At 29.8% G+C, this 24037-nt stretch overlaps 2 protein-coding genes across 3 annotated transcripts; both read right to left on the bottom strand.

The window, feature by feature from the left end:
- Window positions 1–2782: 2782 nt before the first annotated feature.
- Window positions 2783–23763, bottom strand: LOC123297166 (retinol dehydrogenase 11-like). 2 transcript variants are annotated; one of them, XR_006535239.1, is made up of 6 exons: window positions 23591–23763; window positions 21172–21501; window positions 20191–20483; window positions 17778–18318; window positions 16410–16415; window positions 2783–2793 (listed from the first exon to the last, which is right to left on the bottom strand). XR_006535239.1 is itself a non-coding variant. In XM_044878802.1 (4 exons), the coding sequence occupies exons 1-4, from the start codon at window positions 23733–23735 to the stop codon at window positions 18124–18126; spliced, it is 963 nt and encodes a 320-aa protein (XP_044734737.1). In that variant the 5' UTR covers window positions 23736–23763; the 3' UTR covers window positions 17708–18123. The 2 variants fall into 2 exon arrangements, 1 of the variants encoding a protein (XP_044734737.1); XM_044878802.1 differs by lacking the exons at window positions 2783–2793; window positions 16410–16415 and having other exon boundaries at window positions 17708–18318.
- Window positions 6069–15443, bottom strand: LOC123297150 (melanotransferrin). The gene is made up of 11 exons (XM_044878801.1): window positions 15275–15443; window positions 15066–15214; window positions 14256–14531; window positions 12859–13153; window positions 11853–12316; window positions 11258–11422; window positions 10813–11068; window positions 10319–10541; window positions 9670–9857; window positions 7961–8132; window positions 6069–7887 (listed from the first exon to the last, which is right to left on the bottom strand). The coding sequence occupies exons 1-11, from the start codon at window positions 15342–15344 to the stop codon at window positions 7656–7658; spliced, it is 2490 nt and encodes an 829-aa protein (XP_044734736.1). The 5' UTR covers window positions 15345–15443; the 3' UTR covers window positions 6069–7655.
- Window positions 23764–24037: the final 274 nt, after the last annotated feature.

A 24037-nucleotide genomic window follows, 5' to 3' on the forward strand; every position in this document is an offset into this window, starting at 1 on the left:
CATACCTGCGATGCCCTTTCCACTCGTTATGTTCAAATAGCCATAAATCTAAAAAATTAAATACATTACCAACTGACAATTGGCATTCTTCGATGTCCTGGTAAATGATCTATAAATGGAAACAGCATCCAAACTTGTGGAAAAGTTACAATAACACACAAATACACAATAAAACATTTGTTAACAGTGACAAAAAGTTTTCGAATTGAATTGTCATCATCCAATGAATTTATTGGCCAAAAATCATTTTTTATAGTTTCCAACAATTGTATATATTCCTTTCGATGTATCATTATCAATGATTGTTTAATACAAACCTGGTTTAAGAGAAATATTGGTGAACTCTTTAATTTCTTAAAATTGTTAAAATAATGGGTCTTGGCGCTCAGTTCATTCCCGTAGCCTATTGACGTTGCTAGATTCCCCTAGGTGTTTTCTAATTATTTTTGCCACCTTATTTCGAATTTCGAAAATTTTCGAAAAATAAGGAAAACTAGTTTTTTGGATAACCAAAATATTTTCTACGATTCTTTGACTTATTTAAAGAAAAAAAAGATCTATTGTAAAATTTTCTAAAATCTTCACTATGCTTAAACTCAAAATGGGTTTAAAATCGCAAAACAAGACGATTTCCTTGGAAGATTGGGAACCATAGCTACACCCAGATTCATTTCAAGTATTCTTATATCCCGAATACAAATTTCTCATGAAACCCCAATAGATCATATGAAAACTTGAACTTTCTAGTTTTAGAATCTATTGCTCAAAAAATTTAATCATGTTTAAAAGAATTTTAGAAGCTATAAATTAAAAAATTATTTTACAACAAATCTGCTAAGTAGATACAGTTGTTTAAAATTTCGTGTTTGTGTTCATTAACACGGAAACTTTTTATAGTTATCAATCACTGCGTTGAGTTACGATCAACTTACTACAGGGTTGCATTGTATCTTTATATCAAAATTATAATTAGTTTATTACATTATACGTCCGTGATTGATTTATAATGCCACACATATTTAAATTTTTTTTCATCCAGTGAAATTGGAGAAAAGAGGTTGCAACAAAAAGATTCGCCCGCGATAAGTGCTTTCCTTTCACACAATTTTAATAGAACAAAAAGCGAACTTTTAGCGAAGTTATACTTCTTCGGTAATAACAAATAAAATAATTTATAAATATTGTAAACAAATAATACATAGTCATGATGTACTCACTATAGGAAATGATAATTTCGATTATATACGCTTATCTATTCTCTTCATAGAGGACACTTAATCTGTCATATATCTTTCCTTGTCGATTATGAGTGACATTTCGTTTATCGACTAATTCAACTTGTAGTTTTTGCGAAGCCAGTACGCGCGCATCATAAAATTCACGTATCATATTTCATAACGCGCTTAAATATATTTAGACGAAATACCACCTCTAGCTGCAACCTCCCCTATCAGCAACAAAAGAATTTACTTACAGCAATCACGGTAAACATGGTGGAATAAGCACCAAGAATATAATCAAAATTAGTTCGATTCTGGTATATAAATACATGTTGGCATACGATTATAGATATTGACATGAACAAATGTATACAGGCCAACACTTTATACAACCAATTATCATCATAAGGCCAAGTTCCACAATAACGTAAAGTCCATTTTGGTTTACTGAACAACATTTCCACGTAGCTGATATGCACATCTACAAGTATAAATTGATTTTAGCTAATTTTCTTTCAGAAAATGTAATGATGATACAATTTCTTCATATATAGTACTCATATACTTTATATGCCATAAAAATGCATCAATAACTGTTGCAAATATAATGATTCAGTATATACAGGGTGGCCGTAACTCGATGGGCATATTTTAAGAGCTTATTCTTTGGAAAATTTTAAATCGAAAGTGTCCTTATATATCTCCCCAAAGATAATTGTCAAGAAGATTAAACTTAATAGGAAATTAATCCGATAGACCATGGAATTGTTTTTCCAAATTGTTGTATGGTAACATTCAATTGTTTGGGTTTTTTATTTTTTAAGCTGTAATTTTAAGATTAATTTAATGGCTACGTTTAAAAATCAGATATGCCCTTTATTTACGGATATTATGACGGAAATGCATAAGTGCAGGAATATCAACGGCGGTTTCTTAATCGAAGAATTTTTAATAAACAAGTGTTCTTAAATCTGTTTCTCCATTTGGCAGAAAAACATAATTTTACTAAAGCAAATGCAAAACCTTTCGTACGAATAGACAAAAGATTTTCCAACGAAGAAGCTATTCTTAACATGGTAGAATATTTTCTAACTACTATAGTCCCTGTAGTAGTTAGTGTACGAAGAAAAATTTTTAATTAATAAAATATCAAACTATTTTACTCAACAATGTCTTTACTGTATTGGTTAAATTCATTAGTGTCCATAATACAACTATTGGGTTTTGGACAAAAGCATATAAGGCACTTTCGACTAAAATTTATCCAAAGAATAAGCTTTGTTCACCGAGTCACGGGACACCCTATATATTATTCCCTTTGAATAAGTTCATGAAATGGTTTATTTGCAGTTATTTTGAACGGCCTAATAAGCAAAATCGTAGGATATTAAATTGACTAGAATTTGTCGCTTATTAACTATTTTGATGTTAAGTTTAATATTTACGATTTTAAGTTCTAATTCCATATCACAGATTTTAGTTTTTAATTTAATAAAATAAATTATAATCTGTGTTCCATTTTCAAAACATTTTAATTAATAGAGCTTTTAATAAAACTTTATGTAAAATAAGTCTTACCTCTTTTAGTTGCTTTTATGTTATCCATTGTTTTTATTTTAACTTCTTACAAAATCTTTGGATTCTTAATAATGTAATTCATGTAGATCAAACCCGACCAAATTCTAAACCATAATAATTTTAACAAAATTTTTTTTTAGTTTTTTACAAACATATAAAGAAAATAAATTTTTGTGCTTTTAAGTTCATTTTAAATAAAGTGTTGTGTCTTGCTGTTAATAATTTTTTTGAAAAACCCACAGTTTGCAGTACAAGATTCAAGAATTTTCCCTTTTAAGAAGTTTTTCCTCCAACGCTATGTCTTGTAAAATATTTTTTGCAAAAGCCGTATTTTTTTTTTTTAATTTTGTAAATACACGAAATTTTGAAAATTTTATTAACTTTTTTCTCCAACTACGAGATTTGTAAGAAAAATTACGTAGCACCTATTTTTTTGTTTAAAATTAACCAAAAATACTAGCAAATATTCCCTTATTTTATTTTTTTACCAATAGTAAAATTCAATTTCTCTATTGTTTATAACAATTTTTAGTTGAACTATAGAGCCGATTACCTTTAAAAATTGAATTAATATTGAATTGAATATCGGCTACGAAATGTGTAGTTTGGCTCCTAGAGTAATTATTTTAATACCATTTATTAACATTCAATTGATCTTTTATTATTAGTACTTGCTATAAGAACAACTCTGTAATTCAAATTATTAACAAATAACTAATAGTTCAAGTCTAACTATTTATTTTAGATTTTAATGACTTATTTTACTTTGTTCAAAGTAAAAAGAGTTGAGCTGATAACAGAATTTTAATTTTGTAATGACTCAAAACAATATCATTAAATAAATATATTATGATAAATATACTTTGTTAATAAACGGCGGCCGAAAGGCCCCCATAATTAAGTTAGATTTTTAAACTCTTCTAATTTATAAAAGAACAAGTGAAAAGACTTGAAATTGACTGAGTTAGTTGTTGAAATACATAGACAATGTTGATTACTCTATCACATAACACATAAATACATGTCACACATACGTAACTGATATCCCCATATAATACATACTATACAATTTCCGCCTAATTTGCGCCCTCAGGGGTAAACAGTGATGTTTACGAAAAAATGTTTCAAACAAAAGTTGTTTATTTTTTTATAAGGAAGATTTTTTACATTTAAGTTTTCGTTCTATCTCTAACGTTTTACAAGATGGGTCCTACGGACCCATAGGTCAAGACCTAATTGACCTATGTTGCTCATTTACGAACTTTTTACGTCCTGAGTACGCTTTAAAAATTTCAGCTTGATATCTTTTTTCGTTTTTGAGTTATCGGCAGACAGAGGGACAGACGGACGGACGGACAGACAACCGAAAATGGACTAATTAGGTGATTTTATAAACACCTATACCAAAATTTTGTTCATAGCATTAATATTTTTAAGCGTTACAAACTTGGGACTAAATTTAGTATACCTTGCATATTACATATTTGCATGGTATAATAATTAAGCACTGATATTCAACACATTCTATGCAGAGTATTTCAACAATTAACTCAGTCAATTGTTTGTATTCACTTGTTTTTCAATAGTTTCAATTTGACATGCACTACACCATTTAAATGTCAACAATTGAAAATTAGTCATATTTTAAATAAAACGAATGATTTTTCGGTCGCTTTAATTTTCACAAAAATAACTTGTTGGAATTTTCAAATAAAATTGTTAAGATCAATTCACAACCTTACTATTCAGTCAAGTGAATCTTTCTACCAATCTATCTTCCACCAATATAAAACAAAAACGACTTAATTAAGAATATCTTGCACAACTTCTAAATAGTTTTACTAATGTAAAGGCAGTTTGGTTTTAAAGTCAGATGTTATTTCTATTTATTTTATTTAAGGTCGCTTTTTAACAACTAGGGAAATCAGATTTATTTGACTAGAAATTGGTATTGTTTATCCTTAATTAGCCTCAAAATTGGACTTATTTGTTTTCGATATAATATTATTACTTGAAACGTGTATAACATCATTTCACAATAGTTTAACAGGTGGTAGGTGGTAAGTAAATAAGAACTTTTATAAAAATTACACGTTATTTACATAGAAATTTTAAATCAAGAAACATTAATAAATTGCAACTAACAAACTGAAAGAAACGAAATAATTACACAGAAGCCGGAACTCAAATCCCAGATCCTCTAGATAACTGGTCTAAGCTGATCTCAAATTATATGTAACCTCTTCGTGTATTATTCTATTTGTATGTTTTTGTATTTACCCAAACATTTCACACTGCTATATAAGTGATACAAATTATATTTTTTTATTGTGAAACCAAATTTTTACATACGTTTAAAATTTTTTTGTTCTTTTATGTAAGTCAAATAGAATAAGACAGGAAGAGGTTACAAATACTTTGAGTAACGTACATAGAACATAACTTACGGAGTTAGTTTCTATTCTATTGAAAATCTTTGATAAGGTGTTGAGATGTAAAAGGTTATTAAAACTATCATGTATGAGGGACTTATATAAAGTACACAAAAATAAATACTCATGTTTGTGGGTGTCGTTAGCATTGCAAATATAAACCAATAAAATTTATAATTGCAATGTATTTTATGTTAGCTAGTTAATTATTCAAAATAAAACTAACAAAAGTTGTAAGAAATTGAAAAAACATTTAAAATGTAAACAAAAAATTTATTGTTTTAAAATATGAATGGACGGATATAACTTTAATACAAATAAATATACAATTAAATTTCAAAAATTTTACATTGGAAATGTCTTTTAGATTGATCGTGGAACTTATACACAAAAAAATTAGAGATCAATTCTCTGACTTGAATATAATGAAAATATGAAAAATGAGATGTTAATGTGATTTTGTACGTACTGCATAAATTGACAAAAAATATTGTGACGAATAGATATCAAAGAGATGATAAGTTTATTCATCTCTCTGATTGATTTACCAGTTACCACCACCATTTTGACGTTACTGTAAAACTTTACTGTAAATTCTTTATAAAACTGTAAATTCTTTATTTTATCGATACTACGTACAATTATATTATATGAAATTAATTCTGTGTATAAGTTTTATGAATTTAAATAACTTGATATGCATAAAATTTCCATAATGATTTTAAGTTACAAAACACGATGGTTTACACCAAAGGCACTAATATGCGTATAAAATATAACTCTAAGTATTTTTCATAATATTAATAATTAACTATTACACAAACAGATCAGTTTAAGAATTATAAATATAAATTTCTAAGTATATTTTCTTTTACAGAACAACGTTTAATAAAATTTTCTTTAAATTATAAATGCACTTACGACTAGCGAATCGATCCATACTCTCTTTTTTACTATGATCAACAGGCAGTTTTCTAATGAAAAACAAGCTGGATAATACGATCTAGATGGGTGGAATACCAGACCAGTCATTTATGGCGACGAAAACTTTTTACTTTAAAATATTTTTTGTATATTTCTTCAGTTGCTTTACTTATATTATTATCTTTATTTTAAAGAACACCATTTTTTAAACATCATTAGATGATTTTTTTCATCTAATAACCGGTTTAAATTAAACTTCAAAGTAAAAATTGAAGTCTAGATCGATTTTCTTGTTCGCAAGTCTAGTTCAGAGATTCAATTGTAGAGATTCTTAACGAAAAGGCTCTGTGTCACATTAACGCTCCAAGTAAAATCACACCGTTTATACACTCTGCTACTCAGTCGTAAATTATCCACCTTTCTAAGCAAATGCCATTTAATAGAAATATAATACCCATAGTACACTCCGTAATTTTTCAACCGAGGATTTTATAATTAATTTTTTAAACTTTGTTTTAAAAAACATCAGATAAATGTGGGTACTGTCAAGTATAGCACCAAAATATTTCGAATAGGTTCAATACTTTTCCAGCTTTTGATCAATAATAGACTGAATATCAAAGCCAAAAGTTATAAAATAACCATGTAACCTAAGCACAGTACTATAATGTATACGGCGTATACTCAATGGTTTTATATAACAAATTAGCGTATATCCCGAGAAAACTGAACAAATTCTACACTTTAGATTTCTACCGTACACACTCTAATTTTTACGATCTGTATCTGTACGCCGTATACCTTATGCCGATTTTATGATTACAACACGGCCTAAACGGTATAATTAATTAGATTTGAGTTATAAAAAGAAAAGTAGAACCTTTTCGGATTAAATTAAATTATAAAAATTGTTTGTAATATCACTTTTTTTTTAAATATCAAAAAAAAGTTATCAGTTCAAACTTTTTGTCGGATAAAATTAATTACGATAACTTTACCAAGTTAAGAAAAATAAAATGAAAATTGTACAAAACACTTTGGTTTTCTTGTTATCAGTTTTAAGTAACAATATTAGAAAAATATTCGAGAAAATGGACGGTCTAATAACAAAAATATCGAAATCGCATAATGTTCAATATACCAAAGCGAATTTTAAAAATAAGATCTTTGACTACACAGCAAAGAAAAACCCAATTTTAAAAATATCCTATTTGACTTTACAAATTGTAATAAAGGATGCAATAAATTATTATTTAAGGGATTTATTCCTTTATACATATTTGAGTTTAACTACCGAGTATAATGTCTTCCAAAAGAGTCAAAGTGTACAGCGCCACGATGGCCACTTAAACGATATATTCAGAATTAAACTCAATCTAATGCAGTTTATAAACAATAAATTCAATTTTTAAAATTTACTGTGTTTGTTTCAAATTTTTTTAAAACTAGTCAAAAATCCTACTATTTGTAACTCTAACTTAAATAGTTTGTACGTCGAAAATTATGCTCTAAAATGAAATACAATCGAAGTCAAACATAAAAATATTAACGCAACAGAAATTTGAATATTCGATCCCGCAGCATGACAATCAACAATTCGTCTTGCACGCATATAATCGTTACCTAAATATGTGGAATAATAACGTTTTTCACTTGGTACGATTTGAAGTTGTTGAGCGGCGTCTTGAAATATCAAATCAGCGTACGGCGGTGAAGAAGAAAACATGCTAAAACTGCAAGAAACAATAATTGTTGTTAAAATATTTCGGAAATTTTTGTCAGTTAAATTAAAAATTATTAGTCTACCTGAATTCATCAGCATCTTTTCGTCCATAAAATTGCTGAGCATATATAAATAAATTTATAAATGCATTAATTTCTGTTTCGTTGTATGCATAACCACCTCGAGTTACTAATGCGTTTGCTTTTACTTTACCCAAATTACAGTTTTGATATTGGTTGATTTCAGCACGAGTGCCTAAATTAACGTAAAAAAATTGATAATCCATATGATTTTTAGGTTGTTTTTTATTGTTAGAATCAAGTTTGTAAACACTTCTGTATTGTAGTTTTATGTATTATTAATATAAATTTTGATTAAAATGTAGTCATCATCAATATGAGTTAGCCGATACTCGTCGTCAATTTGATTATTGTTTTATGAACTTTTTTTTAAATTTGTGACTCTTTTACAGTTTCTTGCGGCGACCTTTTGATTATCATTGCAAGGCAGTCAAAGCGTGTATTATAATACAAAAATTGATTTAGGAATAAAGGTGAATTTAAAATTTCAAAATTTGATGTGCATATTAATAAATCATCAACCTTAAGGTATATTGCAGACTATAATTTTACTATCTGTGAGTGAATTATAGGAAGTTATCAGACATCTTAGTCGGTAACGTAAGTAAAAAGAAATGTTTGTGTACAAATGGACACATTTATATGAATGCATTGGTAAAATTAAATATGTATATATTATAAAAACTTTCTTGAACGTTTTTTTTTTTTAACTGTTAAATAAAATAAACCAAACGCTAGATTTCTTTTCTAAGTAGAATTAAAAACATTCTTTAATTTCTTACTTACAATGAGCTAGCTTTTTTTTTAAATCTCATACTTTTTCGGCATGAAAAAGCAAAACAGTTTTGAATGTAAAAATATTCCATAATGCTATGTAAGAGTAGCAAGGAACAACTATAATTTTTCCACATTCATTTGTAGGAAACTCAAACGCGAGACTTAATAAGTATATTTTTATTGTGTTATAGAAATAAGATGTCTTAAAACTATCGGATTGGACGAGCAGAGTGATATGGATGACAAAGTTATAAGAAGAAAGCTCTTTAGCAGTTATTGGTTCCGATGTACCATTAAAAACACTAGTTGAAATTTTTATACTTCTTTAGGCACGTTATAAAAAAATATGTTGAAGTTAGTTACAATTTTTTAACATCACTCACAACAGAAAAGAATAGATAGATGGCAAATTAAGTATCATCGATGAACAAAATAGATAGGTAACTGGAGTATGTATTATTTGTTAACATTATTTATTAATTATTATATTTGTTATTGCCGAAAAAGTATAATCTCTCACGGGCGTACATAAGAACACAAGTCCTTTTTTCTCCAATTTTTTTTTTCTATTTTCTATTTTTTCTCTAATTTTCTCTAATTTAATTTGTCAGTGGTATACATGGTGATTGATTTAGGAACCCATGCTTCGAGGGCAGATCAATTATGATAAATTTTTTACTTCCGCCCTACCTGAAACCAATGCTGCCCTACCTCAAATTCGACTCTATAGACTAAACTGTATTTTATTTTCTACAATATTATAAAAATTAATTACAAACGATAAGAGTCTGATACGAAAACTATAAAGGAACTTTCTTCTTAGAATTTTAGTTTCTATAGTTTTGAGATATTCCATTAACAAATATATAAAACAAAAATAAAGTGATTTCAAAAGTGTTTGGTTTTTTTTTCTCTCATCATGATTTGTTACTTACCGTCAGGACAGAGTAATTCAAAATCACCAGTTAATGCATTTCGAGCCCACCATTCTCTACGTTTACCATCAGTATTTTCTGTAACTGTAGTATGTTTAACAAATGCCACGTCACCACCACCCTCAATAAGACACCTAAATGCACCGGTATATCCATAATAATCCTCCGAAGCATCACGTCGACAATATCTGTAATAACAGTAGTTGGTGAATCCAAGACAACATACAAAATAAAATAAACAATTTAGTAAATATTTATAACCATATACAAAGATTTTAACACTGAAATATTAAATATTTAGTTTTAACATACGTTAGAGGCTAAACACGCGCTTTCTATGATAGAACCACTTGCGAAAATATTTTTTAATATTATACAAATTCAAAAAAAAAAAAAAAAAAAATTAATTGGTTTTCTACAACTTTACTAAATATTAAAATTAATTCTTTGAATACCATGCATTGTTTGAAACTTTTTATAATTATTAATATTGTTAAATTACACAAAATAAGAATGTGTATTTATCCACTTTGAGCTAAAATTTTAGCATATCTATAAAGTTTATGAACAAATGTTTTAAACGAAAGTTATTCATGAATTTTAGGTCGCTGAAAACTTAATAAAATATCAAAATTAATTTATTAATTACCTAAAACTTGCACCATGACATAAATCACACATGTTATCATACTGAACATCGGTAGTATATTCGGGTGATATAGCGCCTGGAACACATGATTTAGAGAAGTATTCAGCGGCTGCTCGTAAACTATTGCAACCATAAGAACGAATCCAGCCATTACTGATTAAATATGCCAAAGGATAAACCCAACCTGCAGCCATATTTATACCTGGATGGCATGTATACTTCCCTAAAAGAAAAATAATACACATTTAAAACAATACTTATTGTGTTTATAAGATACGTTAAAAAGAATTCTCCTTATATGATGTAAATAACACAAAATGGTGAATAATTTTTCATTTGAGATGAAACTAGAGTTCATGATATAAAAAAATATTTGTGTTCAAAAAAATGATTTAATGTATCTTGGTTATTTGGTATAGAAGGGAGTCGTCTAGTCTCTCGGGAGTTGTGTCATCTTTTTTTTTCATCGTCTGTTAAATATTCTGATAACATACCTCTCAAATAAGTTAAATCCGTACGATCATCTTCTTCTTTGGCAACAGCAACAACATAATATTCTGATGTTCCTAAATTATAAACTTCACTAATAAATGGTACGAGATCGTGATGTAAACCAGCCGTATAGATGTCACTGGCATCCAACATTGTTACATCCGCATTACCAGATTGAATTGCATACATACAATGTATGTGTGATTGTCCTTTAAAACATGACATTTCTGGTTTCAATAGTTGTGCCTCAAGTGCTATCTGCAAATGCAAAAATGTATTTACAAACAAGTACGGTAATAGAGCCAATAATGGTATTTAAATTTATATCGGAGTCAGTTATAAAGAGAGAAGTATATCGCAACTATGGATGGTACAGTTAATACAGTCTACATAATGACTACCTTTGTATTGAAAATATCAAAAATAAATGTTGTTAGTTATACTTACTTTCATTTTAATACATTTTTCCATTTCTGGATCAGATGTTACACATAAAGTCATCCGATTTACGGGACATCTTCGTATTTCTAATATAAGTTTTAATGATGAATCTAAATATTGAGCATAATCTTGTTCTTTTTCAGGTAATGGAAACAAATCTATTGTGTTATCCTAAAAATAAAATTTTTCTGATAAATTCTAAGGAAGAAAAACAGCAAATTTCTAAATAGGTTGAAGGCAAAGCATAAGCAAACTTTAGTCTAATGTCTGTCAAATCTTCGCTAGTGTTGCTTTTCGGATAAGTTTTACAAAAGTTGTTGATGGCAATGGTTGTCAATGAAAAATACCTTTTGTTAAAACAACATATCTTCTAATCTAAGCCATAAAAATTGGTTAACATCAGCTTAATTTACATGTGATGCTCATTATGGAAATTTTCTTGGTGATTTGCTCAAGAATAGTTACTACAACCTCTCAGTTTGACAGTTGTAGCTTCAACAACAGAATCGTTATATAATGTCAAATTTCTAGCGTTTTTAATGCAGGTACTCTGTGAGTCCATACCATGCAAACAATTTATTTGAAAAAAAATTTAACTTACTTGGAACATTAAATTATGTTTATCACCATATGCTGGAAATGATAAAAATAAACTAAATTTCTCATAAAAAGCAGGTCGATCAGTAGATCCTCGCTCAGAAGAACGGTTTTGGTTATAATAATCTGGTGAATTATAATTATTATTGTTGTTGTTGTTATTATTATAATTATTTTCAAAAGATCTTCCATAAGGATTACTGTATCCATTATTGTATCCTTCAGTAGTTGAAGAACGTGCATCATACGACGTATTATAGAACATTGTATTTGCATCTTTCAAACCATAAAGACGTATAGCTGTTTCAAAGAAACTTTGTATTTTTTTTCTTTCGTCAATACTTTTGGCTGATGTTGTAACAATTGTATTTGCTGGTACTTGACCCCAATTACAAGAACGATAGTCATCTACTGGTCGACGTGTACCATCTAAGCATACTAATTCAAAATAATCCTTCGTTATTGAATCTAAAAAAAAATTGATAGTTTAAAAACCACTTGAAAATGATTAAAAGATCTAGCTCGTAAGCCATTGTCTTAAAAAATTGTGTAAACGAGTTGTTTTCCAATGGCACACTACAAATACAATAATCAAATGCTAATCATCCAACGGCCATGGACCATCATTTAATAAAACAAATTCGGCCTTTAATCAGCGAAATTATGGGCCAGGCCATTACGTAAGCATGTTATAAGTATTTTAATCAAATGAAAGCGTCTTAAAAGAATGATGATGACCATGTCTCTGGCATTTTTTTTACTATATCGGTAATAAGTACAGTGCCCAACCTTTATTTTAATAAACAACTAAAAGCGTGTTATCAGAATGATTATAGTCATGTGTCTGGACTTTTTTTCACTTTATCGGTAATAAGTATAATGAAAATTTTTTATTTTAATAAACATGTTCATAAGTTTGTATCAAACTAGCTTTCAAAAATAAAGCTGTTTGTGCGTACAATTTTAAAAGACAAAATGCTCTCAAGATTTTTTTCGAGTTTAAAACTTACTAAATTCATCTCCACTTAACATATCATTTACAGTCGTGTGTTTTAAGAAAGCAATGTCCCCTTCTTCAAGCAAACATCTAAATGCCCCTTCGTATCCAGCATACAAATCACCTTTATTACATTTTTCACCTGGTAATTTACCCTTACAAAGTGCACATAGCTTGTCTGAGTTATCACCAATTGGATTATATTTATCAATTAACGAGTTAATAGCACAAGATTCTCCAAAATAATTAATTGCTGATTTAACATGGTTGTTACAATCAACTATTTCCATATTTCCTTTCGCCATCAACTAAAATATTTTTATTTAAAAGAAATTATTATTACTGCAGAGATGGGTGGATAAAACACTTAAGTCAGAGTTAGTATGGCTGAAGATAATCTAGCTTATTCTAATTGAATGCATTTTAAAAAGCGCAAAACTGTAAATTACGAATAATAAAACGAAATATATATTTCGATTATTATTACATTCATTATTCTTAAGCATTGCTCGCCATGTATAACTATTACAAGATTTTATTACTTAACTTTACTTTTTTGTTTGTTTGTCTATTTATTAATCTGTTAAGCCTTGTTCACATTAGGTTAGTAATTACCTGTGGTTAAAAAAATTCATAAAATAATTATAGAGCGATCTTGGTGGCAGGCATTGCTTGAGTTTCTAATATACAAAAGTTACTAATTGTTACGGATTATTTAATACTTGACCATATTATTATAATGTGAACATGGCTTTAGTACAAAATCTTGTATTTGAAAATTAAGGTACTTCTCGGTGAGATAGAAATCTGAAAATCGCGGATGAGCGTAAATCGCATGATAATACAAATATTTGACAAAAAATAATAAAAATATAATTGAAGCGGAGGAAAAATTAATTGTTTTTCAAGCTTTTAATTTTTTGTAAGCTAACGTCTAATCATTAATGCATTGTTTGTAACCATTTACAATGTGACATTCTTCTAATTCATTTTAAATCTAGAGAGTGGAAATACGTTTATTCCAATAAAATAAAATGCTTTTCCCCATACAAATAGGATGCATTCTTTCAAATGATGATATTTTCAATTTCGTGAGCATCCGGAAATACGAGTTCTACACCAGAAATACATTTTTTCTTACTTCCCACGACTTATTTCACTCATTAATAAAACTAGAGAAATAATAAGGTATATATATGATAAGGTATGCTCTGTCGAATCGGCCAATTTTCAACCTGGAAATAGGACATTAAGACTCAAAATGCCTTTTATATTAATGGGGCATATTTGTTCCAAAATCGAGTAATTATCATATCCTATATAATTTCTATCGAATCTATTTAGTTTCCAAACAAATTTTTAGGTCAAGAGTTTCATATTTTCATGCATATCAAAAATATTGGTACTTACCGTATGAATTGGTATAACCCATCCAGCTAGCGTACCAACGCCAGCAAAACATGCTCTTTTGTCACGAATATCAGATAGCGTGTTTAAAGTAAATGTTGATTTCTTTTTAACCACTGCCACTGCATATGAATATTTAAATCGACCATCGTACACTTCTTGTAAAATCGGAACTAAACTATGAAAACGACCACCAACAAATAGTTCACCACTGTCTAAATTTGTTAAGTGTACCTTTTCCTCATCTAATAACGTCATACACTCATCAGTATCAAATGCCTAAAAATAAATAAAAGAAATTACTTTCTAAAATTCTACTACTACAAAATGAAAATTCGATCAAAAATATGAAACTATATCCGAAAAGAACCGTACTGTTGCGACAGTGGTTTCCAGAGCCGAATTAACCATTAGGCAGAGTAGATAAATGTCTAGGAACCCCACGTATCACGAAATAAATAGTAAATGTTTTATAGAGAAAATTTAATTGTAAAATTTGAATCCCCAATGATTAGATTTTGATTTGCATTCAAAAAAGTTAATATTTAAACTTAATGTACTTGACAGAACTATTTTCTTTCGTTTATTGTATTTTATTTCATTAAAAAAGAATTAAGTTAAAATTAAAACACTCGCCTCTCACTTTACTCACGTCTCTTTATCAACTTGAAAACTGCCTTACCCTATATAGCTTATTACAAATAATATTGGCTTCTAATTCCAAAAGACTCGAAAACCTCTATACATTTTTGATTTTCTTCGATTATATTAAGACAAATTAATCTAATAAATTTAGACTTAAGTAATACTCACTTGTTTACATGTAAAATTGAAGAAATTTCGCTTAAACTCAACTGCATCTCTTACAACGGCCTGTGCAAAATTTTCACATTTAGTTTGTTCTGCTTTACTCGTCGTACACCAAATTAACAAAGTTGCATTCGTATTTGTAGTTGTTGTGTCTGTTAAAATTTTCGCATATTTAGAATACACAAAATATATTTTGTAAATTGATAACTTACCAATTGCATTTACAATATTTGCCAAAACAAATAAGGCACTCACACTATATAATATACAATTTTTGTTCATTTTGAATTTATTTAATTATCCCAATTCCAGTAATGATTAATTAGTAAAAGCTGAGTAAAAAAGGTGACTCATATAGGCGCGATTTTAATTAAAAAACCAAACCTTTTATTCGAATATATTTCAAATCAAAACTTATAAAAAACTTACACCTATCATTAATTTGATATTACATATTTAAGTAAAATTAATATAAACAAGGGGTAATTATTTATAACCCTAAAAATCACTGTTTGTATACGCTAATGATGTATGTATACATGTTAATAAACGAAACGATTCACCACCTGTAAACTCATCTACAGGTACACACCCATATCTGTCCCAATTTAGTTCCTTTCTTTTTCAACGCAAACATGAATAAATACAATAGAGTAAGAAAGACAATGTAAAGTGTGTATACAACGCTAGATAGCACAATTGAGGGCTCATTCGATCAAATATATTATTTAAAAGGTATCGATATTTAAAAAAAAAATTTTTGTTTATTTTGATATTACTGCTGAATTATAAAAACTAACAAAAGTCCATGTTCTTTTGATTTTTGATTAAAATAGTTTTTGATACTCATTCAAATCAAGGAATATGTCAGTAAAGTAATATTAACATCAAGTAGGTACTTAACTACGATGTACTGTTTGCAGTGCTTGCGAACAAACAACAAATTGGTAGATGCTAAAAAGAATACAACTATAATCATTTATTATGCCACTTTTAAGTCTCTGACAAAAGTTATTTATCATTTCGGAAAGCGAAACCTTTTTTAATAAAGGACGTACGCGTATGTGTATATGTGTGTTAAGTTCCATTGAAGAGCCAAAGGGCGGCAAGGAATGCTAGGGATGGCCAATGTTGTTCATCACCGAACACCTGTGTTCCGAATGTCAATGGAATAAACGTTAATTTAAAATCATTTGAGAATGGGTTAAAATTTTTTGCACTAGAAAAGTTGAAAGTTATATCGGTTGCAATCAATGTCACTATGGTAAGCAAATATGGCTTCTATTTACTTTGTCCTACACCTAATATCACCAGCGTTTCCAGACACAATTAAGGGCCCCCGCAGACTGCAGACTTCTTATCGGCCGATAGTTTAGTCGGGTTGGGCTGAAAGTGCGCACACCAAGCCAACTAAACAGTTTGGTTGGTGAACAAGGCGCAGACTATCCAACAGCCGGCCGACTATTCTCGAACTAGTTTGTAACTGACTGTTGAAGTGGTCGCACAATGAAAATATTGTCCAGAAAAATTATTGCTCTCATCATACTCCGGAGGAGGAAAATCAAGTTTTCTTGATTGACTTCTTCAATCAACTTTTCGACGGAACTTTCTACAGTCAACAATTGTGATTTGGGCGACGCCATATTAAAAAAAAACGCACACGACGCCAAATCACAGAGCGACCTGAACTATCGGCCGACTAAACAATCGTCATGTATGCGCAGGCGCGTATGCGCCAATACTGATTAAACAGTCGGCCGATAGTTGGCCGACAGATTAATTTGAATATAATTGGGTAGCCCATCAAACTTTTTTATCGGCCGATACTGAATCGCTGTAGTGTGCGCATATGCATTCCTCTCCATACTGATTAAGAAGCCGACCAAACTATCGGCCGATAAAAAGTCTGCAGTCTGCGAGGGCCCTAATTAAACTCGTCAATACGATAAATCTATACCATTAGATATGCAGATAAATTAGATTGGAGCGTAGGAAAACGAAGATTACGAGGCAAGGGTATACGCAATATTTGGAATTTCTATATTTATTTAGAAAATAGAGATATTTATCATAAACAAAATTAATTTAAATACATTTCTCTAGAAGTAATCATCAGACTATTTTTTCTGTAATAGTAATACTCTTAAATTTAAAATATAATATGTCCATATTTTATATGGTAGAAATATTTTTACAGTCTATTTTTAATGTAGCTCTATGACTTATCTTACATTTGACAATTAGCGGTCGCCATGTTGTTTGCATTCGTTTTTTTTATGGAGTGTAGAGTAAAAGGAGAATCATCTCTTATGACTGTTTGACCAAAAAAGTGTCCACAAAAAGCTGTTAGATTATAGTTCCAAAACCAACTAAAAAGCCGCTGATGACCACTGATGACTGATGGTTCATATTCATATATATATATATATATATATATATATATATTCATTCAAATGCCGTCATCAGCTTACGGCAGCGCCACCACAATTTCACATGACTTTATGGACACTTTTTATATACAGAGATGATTCTCCTTTTACTCTACACTCCATAGTTTTTTTAACCAATTTTTAACTAATCAGTAATCACCAAAGATATTGTTACCATTATTTTATCTATGGTAAACACATTAATAATAACGGACAGTAGCACTCAAACAAACAAAGGACAAAGAGAGGAGGACAAAGAGTCAGGAGGATAAAGAATTAGGCGGACAAAGGTAATTGAGATATCGAAAAAAAATTGCTTTTTTGAGTAAAGAACAAGAATCTGTTACAAAATATGCAGGTCCATTCCATCACCATGAAGATGCATCCATATAAAAAACTATAGATTCTGCCTTAGAACATCATGATCTAAGGGTATGGCAGTATTTTCATTTACCCTTAAAACGTGGCGATCTAAATTTATTAATTCAACGCTTTGTTCGTTTTAAGATTTTCTATTCCGTTTTCGAATTATAAGAGTAGAAATTTTTTGAAAAACATCCTGTATATTCATTTAAAGTTAGGAACGTGAGACACATATGTTAAGCGTTTAACTGCTAATAAGAAATACAATATTATAAATGAATTTCATGCGGTTGCAATTGAACAGCTTCTTCACTTATTTCCCATAATTTTTTTGCTAAAGCCTCATCCTTGCCTTGATTTAAAATTTTCGAATCAATACAATCTTCATAGTATTCACCGCTAATATATTTTACATCATCGGATACAGCTAAATAGATTGAAGTTTGCGCACCTTCTTCAACCGTCTGTAAAATAAAAGTTTGTGATAAAGTTTTATATTTATTTGATAATATTAATATTTATTTTGTTTCCATTTTGCAAAAAAAATTAATATATATATAAGAACAAATAAAAAACGTTCTACTAAGAGCCTCATTACCTCATTTTAACTTCAATTTGATGTGTGTTTTATACATATATTTAATATGTGATAGTCCGGCGAAAACAAGCGAGACAGAGCAAAGGAGAGAAATAGAGCAAATGGACCCAAAATTATTCACTAACACTTCGGGCAGCTAACGCAGCCCATCTCAGGCGGACAGGTGTTCGTCAGGGATGTATTTTATCCCCAATCCTCTTCCTATTAGAGCTGTATGCCGTGATGAGAATAACAATAGGCGGCAGTATGATATATTGTCTTAGGCGGCAGGAAAAGGGGATTCAGTGGGGAATAAATGATCGTCTTGAGGAGCTGGATTATACAGATGATATATGCTTACTCTCCCAAAGGTACACAGATATGCAGTTTAAATTAAATTCACTAAAAGATATGGTAGAAGCGGTACTAAACCTTGGAGATAGCAAACAAAAGGTGGAGCTGAAGAAGATGTGAAAGCTCGTATTAAGAAAGCCAATGTTGCGTTTGTACATATTGTATTCCACCTGGAGAAAACGCAATACCTCAAAGAAGTCAAAGCTCCGCGTCTTTAATAGTAAAGTAAAGTCTGTGTTGCTACATGCGAGTAAGAATGGAAAGTAACAAACTCTACTACATCCCATCTCCAAGTATTTGTCAACAAGTGCCTCCGCCGTATTACGAAAATTTACTGACCAGATAATATTTCAAATGAGGATTTGTGGACAGAAACAGGTCAGCCACAAATTAAGCTGAGATTCGGGAGAGGGAATGGAGAGCCCTAGATTTGAATCCGCAAAGAGCAAGAAGAAAAAGAACACCCCGAGAAACATGGAAAAGGACAATTGATATAGAAGCGAAGAAAGTGAACAAGAATTGTGGCGAACTGAAGGCAATTGCTGGAGACAGAGATGGGTGGACAGCTTTTCTGGATGCCCTGTGCTCCCACAGGAAATAAAGGAAATAAATCAAGTAAGTCACATTCCTACTTTGAAATTTAAATTCAATTTAATGGGTAACCCGCGCGTTTTACATTTTTATGACACAATCGGTAGAGGCGTTAAAGCTCGTATACTCTTTGTTAACATTGCCAGTAATGGGAGCCTTTTCCTCTATCTTATACTCTTTGCTTATAAGTGTGCAAAATTTTTACATTCAAAAATATTCGCCATAGGTGCATAAAACGCTACGTACGATGGTTGCAGAAAAAGACATTGCTATTCCATTACAATGTAAGTACATATTTTTGGAGTGATCAAATTAAATAAAACAATTAAAAGTTGGCAATTAAATGACATAAAAAGTTACATGTAATCTTTAAGTTCAAAATTTCTATTTTTAACTAAAAAGAATGGTGTTATAAGTTTGGCCAATATATGTGTCTACCTGTCTGTGGTATCGTAGCTCTTAAACAGATGAACCGATTTTTTTTATTTGTAAGATAATTTAATCGAGAGTAGGTATTCTTAGCTATCATTGGCTTGCTTGGCCTAAAATGCGCATTATAAAGTAGCATCTGCCTTGTTTCTGTAAATTTGGCATCTTTCATGCAATATCTATCTCTTCCTAACTACAGAAAAAATATATAACGAGTGCTAAATTAGCCGAATATGCGGATGCTTTTTTGTAATGCGCATTAAACAGCCTATTTCTGCTATACAAATCCAATTACATATAAATATATGTAAGGAAATATATGTAAGCCCGATTCTGTCATATTGATTGCAAAACTTTTTTAAGCAATTTTTTAAATAGAACTTACTTTGAAATAAATAGAAGCGAAAAATTCGATTATACTACGAAATATGAATGGTCTATGTTGAAAAAGGTATGTATTTACGGCTCCAGGATGCAAACTATTGGATGTAACAAAAGTACCTTCTAATCGACGAGCAAATTCATTTGCCATTAAAATATTACATAATTTACTATTACAATACGTTATAAAATCTGTATCATATCCAGTTTTTATTTTGGTCAAATCTAGTTTTGCATAACGATGTAACATCGACGATACGGTTATTATTCGACTTGGCGATGCTTTCTTCAGTAAATCTGTAAATAATCAACGAACAATCAATATTTGCAGTAAACCTAGACTTTGTGTTAAAGATTTTTTTTTTAGAAAGCTCCGTGAAAATAGCATTCCCAAATGTGAATTTTATAAAATACTGATCCAAACGAATCCTTGTCCATCATTTTTCCACCCAAAATTTTTGTTTGTCCACGCACTAATTGAAAATTATGACAAATGCAAATTTTCATAAAATTCGTTTGACAACGATTTGCTCACGTTTTTCCATCCTAATATTTTTGAGGAAATTAAAATTTTCTGTAGCAACCCCAAACGCAAATTTTCTCAAAATGCAGATGCCATTCGTTTAGCAATAGTTTGTTCAAGTTTGTCTATCCAAAAGGTTGGTTTGCCCACTCGTCAAAATAAAGTTACCTATTACAAATATAAAATTAAAATTTTTCATGCCAAAATTTTAAGCTATATTTTAACAATTAACTTAAATGTAACGACTATTCAAAAACCGGTCAAGTGCGAGTTGGTCGTGCTTATGAAGGGTTCCGTAAGATATAACCCTTCGTGAAAGATTTAACACTATGTACTTTTTATATCCTGTATATATGAAATATAAGGGTGTTCCGTAAGTGACGCATTTGTTGCTTCAGGTTTGAAGAGTGCAAAATTTTTATGAATAACGTATAGTGGATTAACAATATCAGAAAGATTTACCTAAAAGTAGATTAGTTAGTAAAAAGGGTCCAAAATGATTCACTTGCATTGTAACTGCTAATTGATCTTCGGTTAACCGATTTCCACGTATTGCTGATCCAGCATTATTAATTAGCACATGAATACAATTTTCAGTTTCATGAATATATTTTGAAAATTCTCTTACAGATCGTAGTGATTCTAAATCTAATTGCTTTACAATTATATTGCTATTCTTTGTCCGTTTTATAATTTCCTCTTTAGTTTTTTCTGCTGTTTTTAAATTTCGACATGCCAATATCACTTTGGCACCACGAGCTGCCAAATCCATAGCTGTAGCTTTTCCAATTCCTGTAAGTAAAAACATATAGTTCTAGAATAATGATTACATATTCAAAATACATTACATCAAAATATTCTTTATATGATGATGATGATGATGATGTGTCATGTCTGTTTACAGACGTTGACGGATATGCTCTTCCATTGAAGAGCATAATCTTCCTGAGCAGTTTTGGGTGGGGGTTTGCCATTGCCCTCCACTTGAAGTTTTTTTTCTGTGTCCATTCATAACCTTTTCGTAGCCTTTTCGTCATCGTTAAATCGTTTTCGGTTTTGCTTGTCAGTTTTTTGAGCCATCTCCAATATTTTTCCTATCTACTTCACTCATTGAACTACTTCTTCTCAAAAAAAAGTCAATGTGCCTTTTGTCTTTAGAACTTTCTCCAATTTTTGGGTATTTTATTTTTTGTTTTATTAGAGAGGATTGTTCACAATTTTCTTCTTGTTTACTATCTTCTCTTTTATTTTTTTTATATTTTTGATTTTCATGGTCTGAATTTGGGATTTTTATTTCTTCTTTTTGACCACCGAACTCATGCACCAATGCCTTATATAATTTAATTCTTTATATAATTTATATTAAAACAATTGAAAACCAACAATTGACTGAGTTAATTGTTGAAATACCATAGTATTGATTACGCAATCGTTTATTTTTTTATGTCATGTAAGTAAAGAAAGATAGTCACTTTTATACACAAAGTAATGAGCCAAAAGTAATAGTCACACGTAAATACATGTCACACACATATGACTGATATTACTATATAGCACGTACTATATAATTTGCGCCCTCACGGGTAAACAGTGATGTTTACGAAAAAATCTTTCAAAAAAAAGTTGATTATTTTTTTATAAGAAACATTTTTTACATTTAAACTTTTATTCTATCTCCAAGGGTTTACAAGATGGGTTCTACGAACCCAAGACCTAATTGACCTATGTTGCTCATTTACGACCAAGACCTCACTTTTTACGTCCCAAGCACGCTATAAAGCACGCTATTTCAGCTTGATATCTCTTTTCGTTTTTTAGTTATCTTGGTGACAGACGGACAGGCGGACAGACAAATAACCGGAAATGGACTCTTTATCTGATTTTATGAACATCTATACTAAAATTTTGTTCGTAGCGGTATAACAAGTGAAAACTAACTATTGACTGAGTTAATTGTTGAAATACCCTGTATAGAAAGTGTTGAATATCAGCGTAGGTATCATTTTTGAATAAATTAGAAGAGTTTAAAAAACCAACACAATTTTGGTCGAATTCCGGCCGCCATTTATTTGGTTTTCGAAAATTTCGAAAAGTTTAGTTAAGTATTTTCTATAATTTTTTTTCGTTTTTCGAGAATATTTCACAAATCCACTAGTTGAAGCCACCTGCAAATTTTGAACTCTCTAACTTTTATAGTTTTTAAGAAAATGGACACCAAAATTTTGTAATAATTTGCGCCCTCACGGATAAACAGTGACGCTTAGGAAAAAAAGTTTCAATTAAAGTTGTTTATTTTCTTATAAAAAACATTTTTTGCATTTAAACTTTTGTTATATCTCTAACGGTTTACAAGATGGGCCCTGCGGGCACAGGACCCAAATGATCTATGTTGCTAATTTACGAACTCCACCTCACTTTTTACGCCCTAAGCATGCTATAAAAATTTCCGCTTGATATCTATTTTAATTTTTAGTTATCGTGTTAACAGACGGACAGACGGTATACATCTATACCAAAATTTTGTTCGTAGCATCAATATTTTTAAGAACTACAAACTTGGGACTAAACTTAGTATACCTTGATATATATTACATATACAGGGTATAAAAAACACTTTTTATATAGTTTGTTTCAACAATTAACTCAGTAATTGTTTATGTTTTCTGTTTTTTATAATAGTTTTTATCACTGTGGATGTTTAGGTATATTTAACTTTGATGTTCCCACCTAACTCCGCTTATCATAGGTTTTTCTCAAAATTTCAATTTTTTTTTTTAAACATTTATTATGTTTTAAGCACATATGTGATAACTATTCTTATCATTTAAAAAAAATTAAAAATATAAAATTTTTAAACAGTGTTTATAAAAATTATTTTCACCTGAATTTCCACCGGTAATTATCACAACTTTTCCATTCATTTGATTTGTGCTTCGACATTTTCCTGTCGTTAATTTAATATAAATTTTAATTGCAATTAATATAAATAAAATTAAACCTAATAGGTAACACAAAATTTCATTCATATTTTTTTATTGTCCTTTAATCACTCTCAACTTTACATATCTACTACTAAAGAGAATACATATTATAATAAAATTAAGAACAATCTTAAGAAATGGTAATTTAATAATTTAATTAAGAGTAGGTATAGTTAATTGAGCTAATTGTAGCAAATAATACAGTTTGATTATAAAATCATGAGTGCTTATAGGTATTAGTCTGTCCATACTATCTATTAAATAATTACGATTACCTACAATGTTTAAGGAAGTAGTACAGGATAGCAACTTCAGTCAAAGGCTTGATTTGTTTATATACCTGGTAT

Source organism: Chrysoperla carnea, chromosome 1, assembly GCF_905475395.1.
Source record: "Chrysoperla carnea chromosome 1, inChrCarn1.1, whole genome shotgun sequence".
Taxonomy (NCBI): Eukaryota; Metazoa; Arthropoda; class Insecta; order Neuroptera; family Chrysopidae; genus Chrysoperla; species Chrysoperla carnea.

Excerpts from the sequence above, each read along its gene's own strand:
- LOC123297150 (XM_044878801.1), bottom strand. The coding sequence starts at position 15,344 with ATGAACAAAAATTGTATATTATATAGTGTGAGTGCCTTATTTGTTTTG. Across the intron at positions 11,069-11,257 it reads AAAAATGTATTAAAATGAAA|ATAGCACTTGAGGCACAACT; the intron begins GTAAGTATAACT and ends TTGCATTTGCAG. Across the intron at positions 9,858-10,318 it reads TGTCATGGTGCAAGTTTTAG|ATATTGTCGACGTGATGCTT; the intron begins GTAATTAATAAA and ends CTGTTATTACAG.
- LOC123297166 (XM_044878802.1), bottom strand. The coding sequence starts at position 23,735 with ATGAATGAAATTTTGTGTTACCTATTAGGTTTAATTTTATTTATATTA. Across the intron at positions 21,502-23,590 it reads AATTACCGGTGGAAATTCAG|GAATTGGAAAAGCTACAGCT; the intron begins GTGAAAATAATT and ends TTTTACTTACAG. Across the intron at positions 18,319-20,190 it reads TCGCTTCTATTTATTTCAAA|ACGGTTGAAGAAGGTGCGCA; the intron begins GTAAGTTCTATT and ends TTTATTTTACAG.